Below are 13,223 nucleotides of genomic sequence, written 5' to 3' on the forward strand. Positions count from 1 at the left end.
TTTGTTTCAGGCTATTAGAATTAATTAATAGAAGTTTTTATTATTTGTTTAAAACTTTCAATGAGGTTCATATTATTTTACCTAATGTCATTAAGCAGAACAATTTGTCCTGTACTTTGCCTCTGTTTTCTCTGGACTTTATTAGAAGGGGTTTTCCATTTTTATTTAGATTTTCCTTAAACTGTCCGCTTCTATGTGAGATTTTCTGTTGATATCTTTTAGCTGCAGAGCTACAGATAATTTAAGGAGTGTATGTCACTGTCCTTAGCAATCCCTCAGCACCTTGCCCTTCAGTATGCTGAAGAGTCCTCCATAAATTTTTCTGGAACCTGAAACCTTTGCACACTTGCACAACATCTGTAGAGAGAGTTGACATCTCTGTCCCTTCCTCAGAACTGAAAATTGTGAGTCCTCATTGCCCTCCAGACAAGGTGTGCTGTTCTGATGATATGAGAGAACTGGCAGTGGGTCCTGGCATCCTCTCTTCTCCCCACGACTGTCACTTGTCCCATAAGTGTGGACAGCATGTGCTCTGTCCACACTAGGGAAGAGGGGAGATTGAAAACTGCAGCCCAGGCTGCAGGCTGACATCATTTTTGTGTTTCTTTCCTAATTTTCATCACCCCCTTTCCTCTTAGCTGTGTGTAACGCACAGCCTTCGAGTGGGTGGCCTACTTATGGTACCTCAGTAAGAAAAAATTTGTCACTCCAAAAAATAGTCTTTCTACACAGGAACCTTTTAAAACCCTAAGCATCATTTCTGCTTTAGTCTTTGAATCTTGTACCTATATTAGGAATAAGAATTATAATTTATATAGGCAACCTAAATTATCATTAATAAAAGCATGTGACTTTTTATTTTATTTTTTTTTTGAGACGGAGTCTTAGTCTATTGCCCTTGAGAGCGTGCTGTGGTGTCAACCCTCACAGCAACCTCAAATTCTTGAGCTCAAGTGATTCTCTTGCCTCAGCCTCCCAAATAGCTGGGACTATAGATGCCTGCCATAACATCTGGCTATTTTTAATGACAAGATCCCACTCTGGCTCAGGCTGGAATATGTGTCATTTCTGAAGTAGGTGCTAGAGGTCAGCATTAACCATAGGAGAGAGGCATGGAAAGTTACAGAAGGGAGAGAGTGTAGGTAAAATGAAATGAAATGATAGGATACAAACACAGACACCTAGTTTCAAACTTGCTCGTTAAGAAATCTTACGCATTTGTTTTACTGCAGCTAAAAAGCAAAGTTTTTTTTTTTATTATTATATATAGAAAAAATATCTCCAGATAAGTTATTTTCAACTATTCAAGTTCTGTGGGGTTTCTTTTCATTAACTATAGAGCCCATGTTCTCTGATTAAATAGGTAAATGAGAACTGTTGGGCTGAACTTTATTAATAGATTTTTATTTAGCAATTTTGAAAGCATTTTAGAAAAGAATAATATCACAGCATTCCTCTGAACTTGAACTATTGCTATAGCTATTTTCAAACAAAACAATGGGAGTACTCACATCTGACCTGCAGAGGGCTGCCTTCTGGCATGCTAATTGTTTTTTACTATCCTGAAGTAAAATTTTCGTAGCATATTGACTCTCTTAATTTTTATGTTACTTTTCCTATGAAAATGTTAGATTTCAATTTAATTGTCACTTGTTCATCTATACTTGAAAATTAATATATTGGTTCTCAAACTAAAAGAAATGTTTGAAATTTGGATTGATCTATTTTGTTTTATAAATTGTATAGCTAACATTTAAGGATTGTTTTTAAAAGTCTTCAAAATATCCTTTAAAAAAATTAAATGCGGGTCTCTTTCACCTTCTCTCCATCATGAAAAGGACCCACTTCTAACTCCTTTTGGAAGTACTCTAAATTTTCTCTTTGTTCTTCCTAATAAAAATTCTCTTTGTTACTCTGAAAAAAAAAAAAATAAATGCAGTGTCCATTCCTCTTATATACTAGTCCAAGGACAGGTCTGTTATCTTAAAAGTGGTAGCTGAGATACCTGATTTTACATTGCATAAAAGGACAAATTTGAATAAAACTAGCTCAATCAAATTTTTTTCTGAATTACTAAGCTATTCTTTAGGAAAACAAATTAGGGGTGCTACCTAGTATGTGATGGTTTTGTTTTATTAGCAATTTCTTAACACCAGTCACACAACATTCCTGCCAGGTGTCCGTGCCAATAGTCAGCAGTTCTTCATCAGTTCTTCATTTGGTTTTGCACGCCTTATTTTCTGGAATTCACTCTGTGCCCAAATATACATTTATTGGTCCTGAGCATATATGTGATAGATTTTGCTTAACTTGAACATGAAATGGGATGAATTCTTCTCATTGCTTTTTGGCACCCTCTGGTTTATTGCTAGTGGATTCCAGTTACACTTGCTTGTTATCTTTACCACTTTGCTCAGTGGTCCAGAGCAGCTCTTTTATTTACCAGTTCTTCCCAGATGGTTCTTCCTCCCTAAGAAAGAAGCCAGCACGTGCTCTGCTTTCTGCTTTTCTCTTTCTCACTCTGCCTGTCCCAGACCAGCACTATTGTCCTATCCGCAGGCTGGGCAGCTTTGTGAACTGCAGCACCAATCCAGGCCCACAGCAGGTTCACTCTTCGGCTCTGCAGTCTCTTCCTTTCCATGGACTCTCTTCTTTTTGGTCTTCTGACTCAAAGCGGTCAAGATTACCTGAATAAAATCCATTTTCTCTTTCTGGCCTTCGATTTTGCCATTTACTTTTTCCTCTTTTGTGTTAATAAATTTTTCAAGTTGAACGGGCAATACTCACTTAAAAGTCAGCTTCCTCGCTGAGCCCACCCTGGGCTTTCTCCTTGAACTTGAGCAGCTCCCACTGCTCTGTGGATGGAGAACATCTCCTCATCAGTGCAGGGGTTTGTGAGCACTGGTGTGCTGTGGCCTGGGGATCACTCTGTACCACTCTCCTAAAACTTAATTTAAGAATAAAAATACTTACACCACTAAATTAAGCAAACTCACAGTTACTCACTAGATCTCACTGTGGCACTTTTTTGTATTTCATTGTTACGTAAAAAGATGGACATTCAGATGATTGCCAGTGTGCTTACTGGAGACACTTGTAATCTGGTCTTGTGCCTTTTCTGTTTGTCCTTCTAAAGTCACATTCCTTTCCAGAGGAATCCAGGCTTGAAACCGATGCCTCCTTTCCTCAGAAAACCAAAAGAGTCGGCCTATTTCAAGCTGTGGTACCAGTTTTCAGGATTGGACCTAAAACTCTTTGTGTGTACGCCTCCTCCTGCGTATTTGGTTGATTTTGGAGAATGCAAATAATGTATATTAAGTGTTCTAAATGTGTCATGAAAGAAAAAATTGCCAGCATGATGCTTACTTGAGACCAGTATCATCAGTGTTAATTTATAAGTTAAGTAGCATCAAATGATATTAAAATGGCATAAATCATATAGAGAATTATATTCCCTTTGAATCATATTATTGTGTTTATTTTGCATAGTTTTTAAAAGAGATTAGAATTAGTTTAACATCTTTTAAATATTGATTCAAACATGGATAAAGAATCTGTTAAATAATACCTCATTGACATACCTTTGACTTTAAATCACTTCGTGTACAATAAACCCTGGAAATAATTCTGAAATACTGTTGTCCTTTTAAACTGAGGAATCTTGGAAGCAATGAAGTTTGACTTAACTTTTGCTAAGCAGTTAAATATATAATTAAATATACAGTCAACTCTCGATTATTCAAACTAATGGAGGAAAGGATAGAACAAGCATTGGTATTTCTCTAGTTCCTGCCCCCTCAGATAAGTCCTGAGAGCCTCATTCTAATTTTTTTGGCTTTCCATCTTGATCAGACCTTTTCTAGCCATTGGATACAGGAGTTAGTTTGAAATATGGCTTACAAGTAAGTTGATTAGAAACTTCATGTTAATCACACTCCACTTTTCTTAATGTACATTTTTAAAATCAGTGTATTGGCATTACTTTTGTTTTATTAAAATTCACGTGAAAATTTGATAATGTCGCCATTAGTATATTATCTTGATGGCTCATAAAGTTCATTTTATATAAAGCGTCTTATCTGTGAATTACAATTTACAGATATTTATAGCTTTTCAAAGGCATTACCTATGGTACCAAATTATTTTTAAATTTTTTAATACAAAAATTTTATGAGGAAGTTTTATCTTGAGTTTTTCACAGAAATTTTTTCAACTTTTGAGATTTCAAATGTGTACATTATTTCTGAGTACTATGTAAGTGTTTGCAAAGTGAAGAAATGCCAAGGAATTTATGTGTGAAAACAGTATGTTGCATGTATATAATACATCATCTTCTCTACCAATTACCTGCACACAGTGTGCTAGTGTCCAGACATAACCTTTCATGGGAACGCTTGGATCTGGATAGCTGCAAGTTGAAATAAACACACCTGCCTTTTATTTCAATAACTTCACATTCAAATCCACCTCAGACACTTGTTTGAATGTGACCTTCATATATGCTAGAGATCACTGGTTTCAGCATTTGATATTTTTGTTCATGTTTTGTTGGTGGTGCTTTAAATCTGAAGTAGGTACAAACTTACAGATAATGCTTCTCTGGAAACCTTTGCATGCAGAAAAAAGGAAATTCAAAGATAAATCCTGTGAAAACACTGAGATTGTGTCATCTTACATGGTTTTGTCGCGTGTGTATGGCAGCTAGGTTCTCAGAGAGTGTAGCAATATTTCAAGCAGCCAGCCTGGAGCTGGACCTGCTTTATTTGACTTTAAGTTAAATGACTTAATTATTTTTCTTTCCAGAACAAAATTGGTAGGCTTTTATCTGGAGAATTTCTTTTTTCTTAAGCATTTATTTTCTTGGAAAGAATACTACTGTATTTAAGAAATCATGTTTTCTATTATGTGGGAAAGTGTTTGCTACAGAGGTCTAACTTCAAGTCTATATGGTGATTTCTTCATACCCTTCCTTCCCCAAATTAGGTTGTATTTCTATATAGTTAATTTTATCTGACATGAGCCAGAAAATTAAATTAAGATTTCTTTAGGAATCTTAACTTTGAATTTCCTGCTTTTCATTGCATGTAAACTGTCAATCATAAATAATAGTGTTAGTTTGAGTTATAGTTTGTATTTTGCATGATAAAGCTATTTAAAAAGTCTGTTAATGCTGGGAAGAATTTATAGCTATTGTTCTGCTGTTGCTTAATTGTTAAAATTCATAAGAAGTTACTTTTTTTATGTAGACTTGTCTTTCTGCCTTAGGGAGTGAACTACTTTATGTCCAAAGGAATCCTAGATGATTCACCAAAGGAGATAGCCAAGTTCATCTTCTGTACAAGAACACTAAATTGGAAAAAACTGAGAATCTACCTTGATGAAAGGTAAAAAAATTTAAGTTTTCATCAGAAACATGTTAAATAATGCTTTCGATGGGTTTAGTTTACAAATGTACACTACATAGTAATCATGTGGTTGCAAAGTTGAGTCAAGATAGGAAAAGACTCCTTTACCTTACACATCATTATTGCTCTTAATTATTTTATTATTTTTGGTGAGCTTTAATTAAACGATGAGGAAGTTGCCATTGGAAAACAAAAAAAATTCATGTATACACACAAAATGTAAGCCAGCATTTTTGTAATAGCAAAAAAAAAAATCAAGTATTTTCAGGAAACTGCAACCCTGACTTTTGTTAAATAACTAGCCATAATAGATGTGTAAGTGTTCAGATAAGTTAAAGTTCTGAATTCTGGAATTATTCATATAAAAACATAGTACAAAGACAAATCCTAGGGATATAAGACATGTATATATTTGCATGTAGACTACATACATGTGTCATATGCAAATTTGAAAATGATGAAAAGATGACATTTAGTACTGCATTTTATACAAATAGAGACAGTGATCAGTGTGCTATTCTACCTTGATAGTCATTCACTTGTACTGCTTAATTCTGGTTATTAATGGACATGAAAAAAAAATTTTTTTTTTTTTTTTGAGACAGGGTCTCAAGCTGTCACCCTGGGTAGAGTACCATGGTGTCACAGGTCACAGCAACCTCAAACTCTTGGGCTTAAGCGATTCTCTTGCCTCAGCCTCCCAAGTAGCTAGGACTATAGGCACCCACCACAACACCCAGCTATTTTTTTGTTGCAATTGTAATTGTTGTTTTAGCTGGCCCAGGCTGGGTTTGAACCTGCTAGCTTCAGTGTATGTGGCCAGTTCCCTACCCACTGAGCTATGGGCGCCACCAGGGACAACATTTTGATGTGACATTACTGAATTAATTTTTTTTAATTATAGATCTTATACAGCTCATTATGTTTACTTTTCATTGTAATTCTCAAACTTTATTTCTCAGGATTTTTCAATTATAGTCTCCAAAAGTTCATTAATATTCCAGAAACATTACTAGGAGTACTTAGATGATTAAAATATAATTTTTTTTTTTGCAGTTTTTGGCTGGGGCTGGGTTTGAACCCACCTCCTACAGCATATGGGGCCAGCGCCCTACTCTTTGAGCCACAGGCGCTGCCCTAAGATATAAATTTTGTCTTTGAGGAGTTTACATTCCAGCATTAGAATGCTATTGACTTTTTTTAAGTTATAGATACACACATACACTTGTTCAAATGTTTCTACAATAGTAAATAATCTAAATGTTTATCAGTAGGATTGCTACATTCATGAGATAGGATGCTGGGAATCCATTAAGAAGAATAAAGTGCATTCAGGTATAGAGATATAAAAAGCTGTCCATCATATACATGTTAAAAAAGCAAAAGCAAATTTTAAAACCATGTACTTTACAAAGAAGTGGCCAAAATATAGAGAATATAATATAAATATTTTGTAAAATTTTGTAATGAAGATTTTGTAAATAAAGGTCCGTTTAGCTACAATTTCCCATTTTCTGTATGTATTGCAACTTTGGGTACATCCTGTATAAAATGTGGGAATTTTTAAAATTCAACATAACTAGTTGTTACCTCTAAAGAGGTAGATTGGTGTGGTAGTTGGAGACCTTCATTACTTTCATAATTAAAGTAAAGAAATCCATTGCTATTTAGATTCAGCTAAGAAGCTATTCTTAATACTACAAAACTCCCCTTTTTATTTTATAAAGAAAATAACTGGGTTTTAGTTTACATTATTTTATTGTAACCTTTACATGGAAGATTTCAAAATAGGTTAACTTCTTAAATGATCATACTTAGATTTTTTTAATTTTAAAAATTATATGTACTTTTAAAGGATTAACTAATCCAGTAATCAAAAAATAAAGTGTTTTTATCCAAAAAAATGGCAATTTGGGATGTTTCTTATCACTTTTTTTTTTTTTAATAGAGAAGAGTTGACTAAAGCTGTACCTCTTCTTCATCCTATAGGAGAGATGTCTTGGACGACCTTGTAACACTGCACAATTTTAGGAACCAATTCTTGCCAAATGCACTGAGAGAATTTTTTCGTCACATTCATGCCCCTGAAGAGCGTGGGGAGTATCTTGAAACTCTGATAACAAAGTTCTCACATAGGTTCTGTGCTTGTAATCCTGACTTAATGCGAGAACTTGGCCTTAGTCCTGGTAAGAACATATATAGTACATTATTACTTCCTCTGTCCAGCCCTCTCTAGGTAAAAACAGAAGTATGTATGACACATTTTTTGCACTTGTGTAAAAACATTACCACTAATTACAAATACTTGTTTTACTATTTGTAACAGTGACTATTTCTAGAGACTATATCATTTATAAGAGATTGGAAGGAATACTTTAGTTTGTCATAACTGTTATATATATATAAATATACTGTTTGAGGAAGAAAGTTACACACTTAGCTATATAAATTCTAGTTTGTCATAACTGTTGTGTGTATATATATATATATATATACACTAAATATACTGTTTTAGGAAGAAGGTTACGCTTAGCTACATAAATTCTTTAAAATTATCCTTGATTGTTGAGTATTTTTACTAGTCTAATTGAAAACTTAAATTATTTTTTAAACTCTTAATAATCCATAAATTGCATAGGTAACACCATATTTGTACTAAAATTTGCTTTTAGTACAACTGATTTCCATTGTATATTTTACACATATATGTGTATTTATATGTGTACAATATAGGCTGAATTTCCTTAATTTTTTATTTGATAAAGTTTTACTATCTTTTAATATCAAACATTTTATTGTACTCATCCTACTAAGCAGAGATTACAGAGCATTTACCTATCACATGAATTTGTTGAAATTTTTGCTTTACAAGACCCAATGTTTAACATAGCTTTCTTAAGATTTCAGGGTTGTGAAACATAAGCACCATTGTAGTCAAGTATTGTGGCACTTGTTAGTATTGTAATATTAAATATGAAATCCTACCCTCAGCACACATAATCTTTCCAGTTGTTTATATTTTTATTTGCTTTTTGCTTTTTTTTTCTTCCTTTTTTTTTTTTTCTTGAGAAGGACCTCTCTCTCTGTTGCTCAGACTATAATGCAGTGGTATCATTGTAGCTCACAGCAACCTCGATCTCCTAGGCTCAAGCGATCGATCCTCCTGCCTCAGCCTCCTGAGTTTCCTACGACTAAAGGCACCTGCTACCATACCCCGCTGCTTTTTCTATTTTTAGTAGAGACCGGATCTCATTCTTGCTCAGGCTGGTCTTGAACTTCTGGCCTCAAGCATTCCTTCCACCTTGACCTCCCAGTATGTTAAGATTATAGATGTGGCCTAGCCTATATTTTATTTTCTAGTACCAAGTTAACATGTTTTCCGGTCATTCAAGATGCTTACAAATTAAATCAGGTATTTGTAAAGGCATTCTATATGAATAAATATGTTGCTTCTTTGTTTAGATAATACAAATATATTTACAGATAGGTAGATAGAAAGATCACATTTGAAAGGAAAGATGAAAATAAAGCCAATTCTGAAATATTTAAATCTAGAATGAATTTTGACTATGAAGCCTTAAACTATTCTAAAATTCTTCAGGACTGAAGAAATGTTTGCTGAATTGATATCCATTTAGGATGTTGACTGGACTTGGCCAGGACTGAGGAGTTTCCCATGGTGTTAAGTTAGGAGAAGCCCAGACAAGGAGGGAAGAGTTGATCATCATCCTAGGCTGACTTACTAGCTAATCTCGACCTCTTACCATTGTAGACCTTTTTCATTGTGTGATGCCTTTGGTGTCATACCCTTTGAACTGGCTAGTAATCTGAGGCATTTACCTTGCAGATGCTGTCTACGTGCTGTGCTACTCTCTGATTCTACTTTCCATCGACCTCAGTAGCCCTCATGTGAAGAATAAAATGTCAAAAAGAGAATTTATTCGAAATACCCGTCGCGCTGCTCAAAACATTAGTGAAGATTTTGTAGGGCACCTTTATGACAACATCTACCTTATTGGCCACGTGGCTGCATAAAAGCACAAGTGCTAGGACTTTGGCTTTGCCTTCAGACTGAAGCCACCCACAGGCTGACTTAGCAGACTGCATCCACACTGGTCCTTCCAGTCTGTGTATACAATCAAGCTTGAGTGTACAACCTATTTTTCTTTGGCAATTTTCTTTTTTTAGTAATTTTCTTAAGGAACTAAATAATTTTGCAGAATTTTTTCTTATTTTGCCTATCATGTTTTGCACAAAGCAGCGCCACTGCCTGACAAGCTATTAAGGAATGTTAGACTGAATTTTACTCTAAAAGATGGTGTATTTGTGCATTAGATTTGCCTGAAAAACTTCACCCATTTTCATTCTTTTTTAAAATACCATGTAATGTGTACATATTTAAAGAGATTTATAATCATAATTATTTTATTGTAATGGTTCTTCCTTTCTCTTAACTGAGTTCTGAAATTTATTTGATTCTGATCTGGGATTATTTTCTTCATAAAAGTTAGATCCGACTTCAGATGGAAACCAATACCAGCTGCTTTTTTCTTTGAATTCTGAGGAGTGTTGATTTGTTATTTCTATGCAAAACCATTTCTTATTTTATAATATAAATTTATCATTTTATTTTTCATTTTTAAAACTTCTGGGTTGGTTAAGTCTCCATTGATTATACCATTTAGGATTTTTTTTAAAGGTCAAAATTTAAGATTTACACTCACAAGAACAAAATAAAATGTTATTAGAACTCTGGTAACCAATTTTTGCTTGTTTATATCTAATGTGATTAGTCAAACTTTACTATATTCCTAATCTTTTTTTTTTGATTAATATATTACTATATTCCTTATCTTTTTCTTTTTTATTAATATAAGGATATATCTGATTAGGTTACATTGTTTGCATTTGTTAGATAAAGTCTGAGTTGTAGTTGAGTCTTTGCCCAGGAGGTGTGCCACATGCCCCTATATTGTACCCATTAGGTGAGAGCTTACCAAGGTGTCCCCTCCCTGCTTCTTGAACATAATTGTGTTTTCTCTCATGTGGGCCCGTAGTTGTTCATTTACTAGTTTCAACGTAGTATTGAGTACGTTGGATACTTTCTTTTCCCTTCTTCTTTACTAACAAGAGTGTGCTTCAGTTACATCCAGGTTACTACAAAAGATGTACAGTGTCCATCTTTTCATGGCTAAATAGTATTCCATGGTATACATAGACCACAGTTTATTAATCCATTAATGGGTTGATGAGCACTTGGGTTGTTTCCACATCTTTGTGATTGTGAATTGAGGTATGATAAACATTCAAGTGTAAATGACTTTGTGCTAAAATGATTTTTTTTCTTCTGGGTAGATACCTAATAATGAGCTTGCTGATCAAATGGATTGTCTGCTTTTACCTCTTTGAGGATTATCCATACTTCTTTCCATGGAGGCTGCACTAGTTTGCAATCCCACCAGTGTAAAAGTGTCCCCTTCTCTCCACATCCACGCTGGCATCTGCAGATTTGAGACTTTGTGATGTGGGCTGTTCTTACTTGATTTGCATTACTCTGATGATTAGATATGATGAGCATTTTTTTTAATGTGTGTCTTGGTCATTTGTCTTCTTGGGAGAAGGTTCTGTCATGTCTCTTGCCCAGTGATTAATTAGGTTGTTTGCTCTTTTCTTATTAATTTGTTCTGAGTTCTTTGTAGACTCTGGTCACTAGCTCTTTGTCAGATTTGTAACATCCGAGTATCTTCTCCCATTCTGAACGTTGTCTGTTTGATTTGTGGATTGTGTCCTTAGCTGTGTAGAAGCTTTTAAGCTTGATCAAGTCCCATTTATTTTTCTTGCTGCAATTGCCAATGGGGTCTTCTTCATAAAATCTTTCCCCAGGCCAATATTGTTACGAGTTTTTCCCACACTTTCTTCTAGAGTTTTTGACATGGTAAATAAAATGCTTTGGAAACCTGGGATTCTGATAAACATTTCTCCAAAGAGTTTTTTTTTTTTTTAAAGCAGGCAGTTAAGCTGGCTGAACTCCTAACTGGAAGCTCTGACTTGTTGGCAGTTGGTGGCAGCTTAGATTTCAGTTCTGTTCTTAAACCTGACTATAATTGAAATCTCTTCTATATATGCAAGCTTCAGAGACTGGTCAGAAGTTTGGATGGAGTCACACACAGAATTTGGGGCACTCTCTCTGGTTCTCTCCTCATCAGGATTTTTCTCTGAATTTTCTGTCATTGTCCCAAATTCTGTTCTGTGTTTCTTCAAGCCAGTAAAACTATAGGCTCCCTGTGGTACAAAGTGAGGACTGCCTTCAGGGTAAGAACTGAAAAGTAGGAAACTCACCCAATGATAATCAGTTCTTCCACAGGTTCTATCCTCTGTAGGGGGAACCTGCTTTTGGTTGCTTTCCATTGCTTTCATTTCAGTGGCTTTTATATTTTGTCCAGAGTTTGTAGCTTTATCTGTTGGCAGGGGGGTTGTCTGAAAGAAGCACTTGGCCAACACTTGATGTGGAATCCTCTCCAATACGGTAGTATTCTTTTTACTACCTTCTGTGATTACCCAGGAGGGATTTGTTCCTGGTTAATTTTAAAAGTAGGTATGTAGGAATTCATATTCCATCTATGAAAAAAACCTTAATATTAATCATTTACTAAATGTTTAGTGAATTAGCAATTCTGTTTCTTAGTGGGTGTCCTACTGCAGTGGAGGAGATACACATGCCTGGACTTTGCCTGCTGGATGCCAGGAGCATCCCCTGGTTATTGTGACATGCAAACATGGTCCTCACATATTTCCAAGTGCTTGCTGGGACACAAGTCACAAAAGTTGAAAACTATTGTGTCTTCTTTCAGATTTAGCAACTTTATCTTTCTGAAACATAAATATCCTGATGACACTTATCTATGTAAAGTCTTTCAGCATCTCCCTTTGCCCTATAAAATAAGTGTAGCCCCCTTAGCATGATGTGTTTATGTCAGACCTTTCACAATAGGACCTCCCCCTGTCTAGTTGAAAGCTCTGTCTGCTTCATATTCCTTAACTGGGGTCTGGTCTGTCTGTCTTTTCTTCTGATAACCTTTTTTCCTCCTCAGGATCCAAATTTGCCCTACTAATCATCTGAGATCTACCTCAAATGTAATTTCTATAGCAAAGCTCTCAAAGACTACCTCTACCATAAAGTCTACTAGTGTTAATTACTTCTTCCTCTGTAAACCACTTTGTACAAATCTCTGCTTTACTAATTATACTGTAATTTTCTACATGTCCAGCTCCTTCATCAACTGGGATCTTTATTAAGGCCAAGGGCTACACCAGCCTGTTATTATGTTCTATTTACTGTAAGACCTGAACTAGGGATGTGGCAAAGGGCTTAGAGAGGAGGGATGAATTTTAAAGACCCTGGAGAATGATAAGATTTTGCCGAAGGGTTTTTATTACAAGAGGCTATCATCAGAGGTAGTTACAAGGAAAAGCAACTAGTAGAATGAAATGGAAAAGATAATGATTCCAATGTTTGTAACTTGAAAATGTTATTAGAATAGTCATTGACTTCATTTAAAGAAAAGAGCTAGAATTGAAGAAAAGGGAGTTGGCCTTGGGTCACATTGGTGGTTAAAATATGTTATACTAAAGCATGGGCAAAGATAAATCCTGAAGGGAATATGTTGCAGAACAAGAAATAATCGGAAATCAACATTTTAAGGTTGGATAGAGCAAAGTCAGAGAAAGAGTGTTCATTAACTGTAGCAGAGAAGAATGGTATCCCGCAATCACAGTACTGCTTATGGTTCTACATTGTCACTGGGTACTCTCTTACCT

The 13,223-nt window shown here is 35.1% G+C and overlaps 1 protein-coding gene across 2 annotated transcripts in view; it reads left to right on the forward strand.

Annotated features, from left to right (window-relative positions):
• FBXO8 (F-box protein 8) overlaps positions 1 to 10,164 on the forward strand; it is a 29,702-nt gene extending 19,538 nt beyond the window's left edge. Inside the window, exons 4-6 of one of the 2 annotated variants that reach the window (XM_012806964.2) lie at positions 5,266 to 5,384; positions 7,395 to 7,591; positions 9,253 to 10,164. In XM_012806964.2, coding sequence (XP_012662418.1) covers positions 5,266 to 5,384; positions 7,395 to 7,591; positions 9,253 to 9,440 — 504 coding nt within the window. In that variant the 3' untranslated portion in view covers positions 9,441 to 10,164. The remainder of the gene's footprint in view (positions 1 to 5,265; positions 5,385 to 7,394; positions 7,592 to 9,252) is intronic. The other variant, XM_023514920.1, reaches the window with a different exon arrangement.
• Positions 10,165 to 13,223: the final 3,059 nt, after the last annotated feature.

This window comes from Otolemur garnettii, unplaced genomic scaffold, assembly GCF_000181295.1.
Source record: "Otolemur garnettii isolate 467f Iridium unplaced genomic scaffold, OtoGar3 scaffold00061, whole genome shotgun sequence".
Taxonomy (NCBI): Eukaryota; Metazoa; Chordata; class Mammalia; order Primates; family Galagidae; genus Otolemur; species Otolemur garnettii.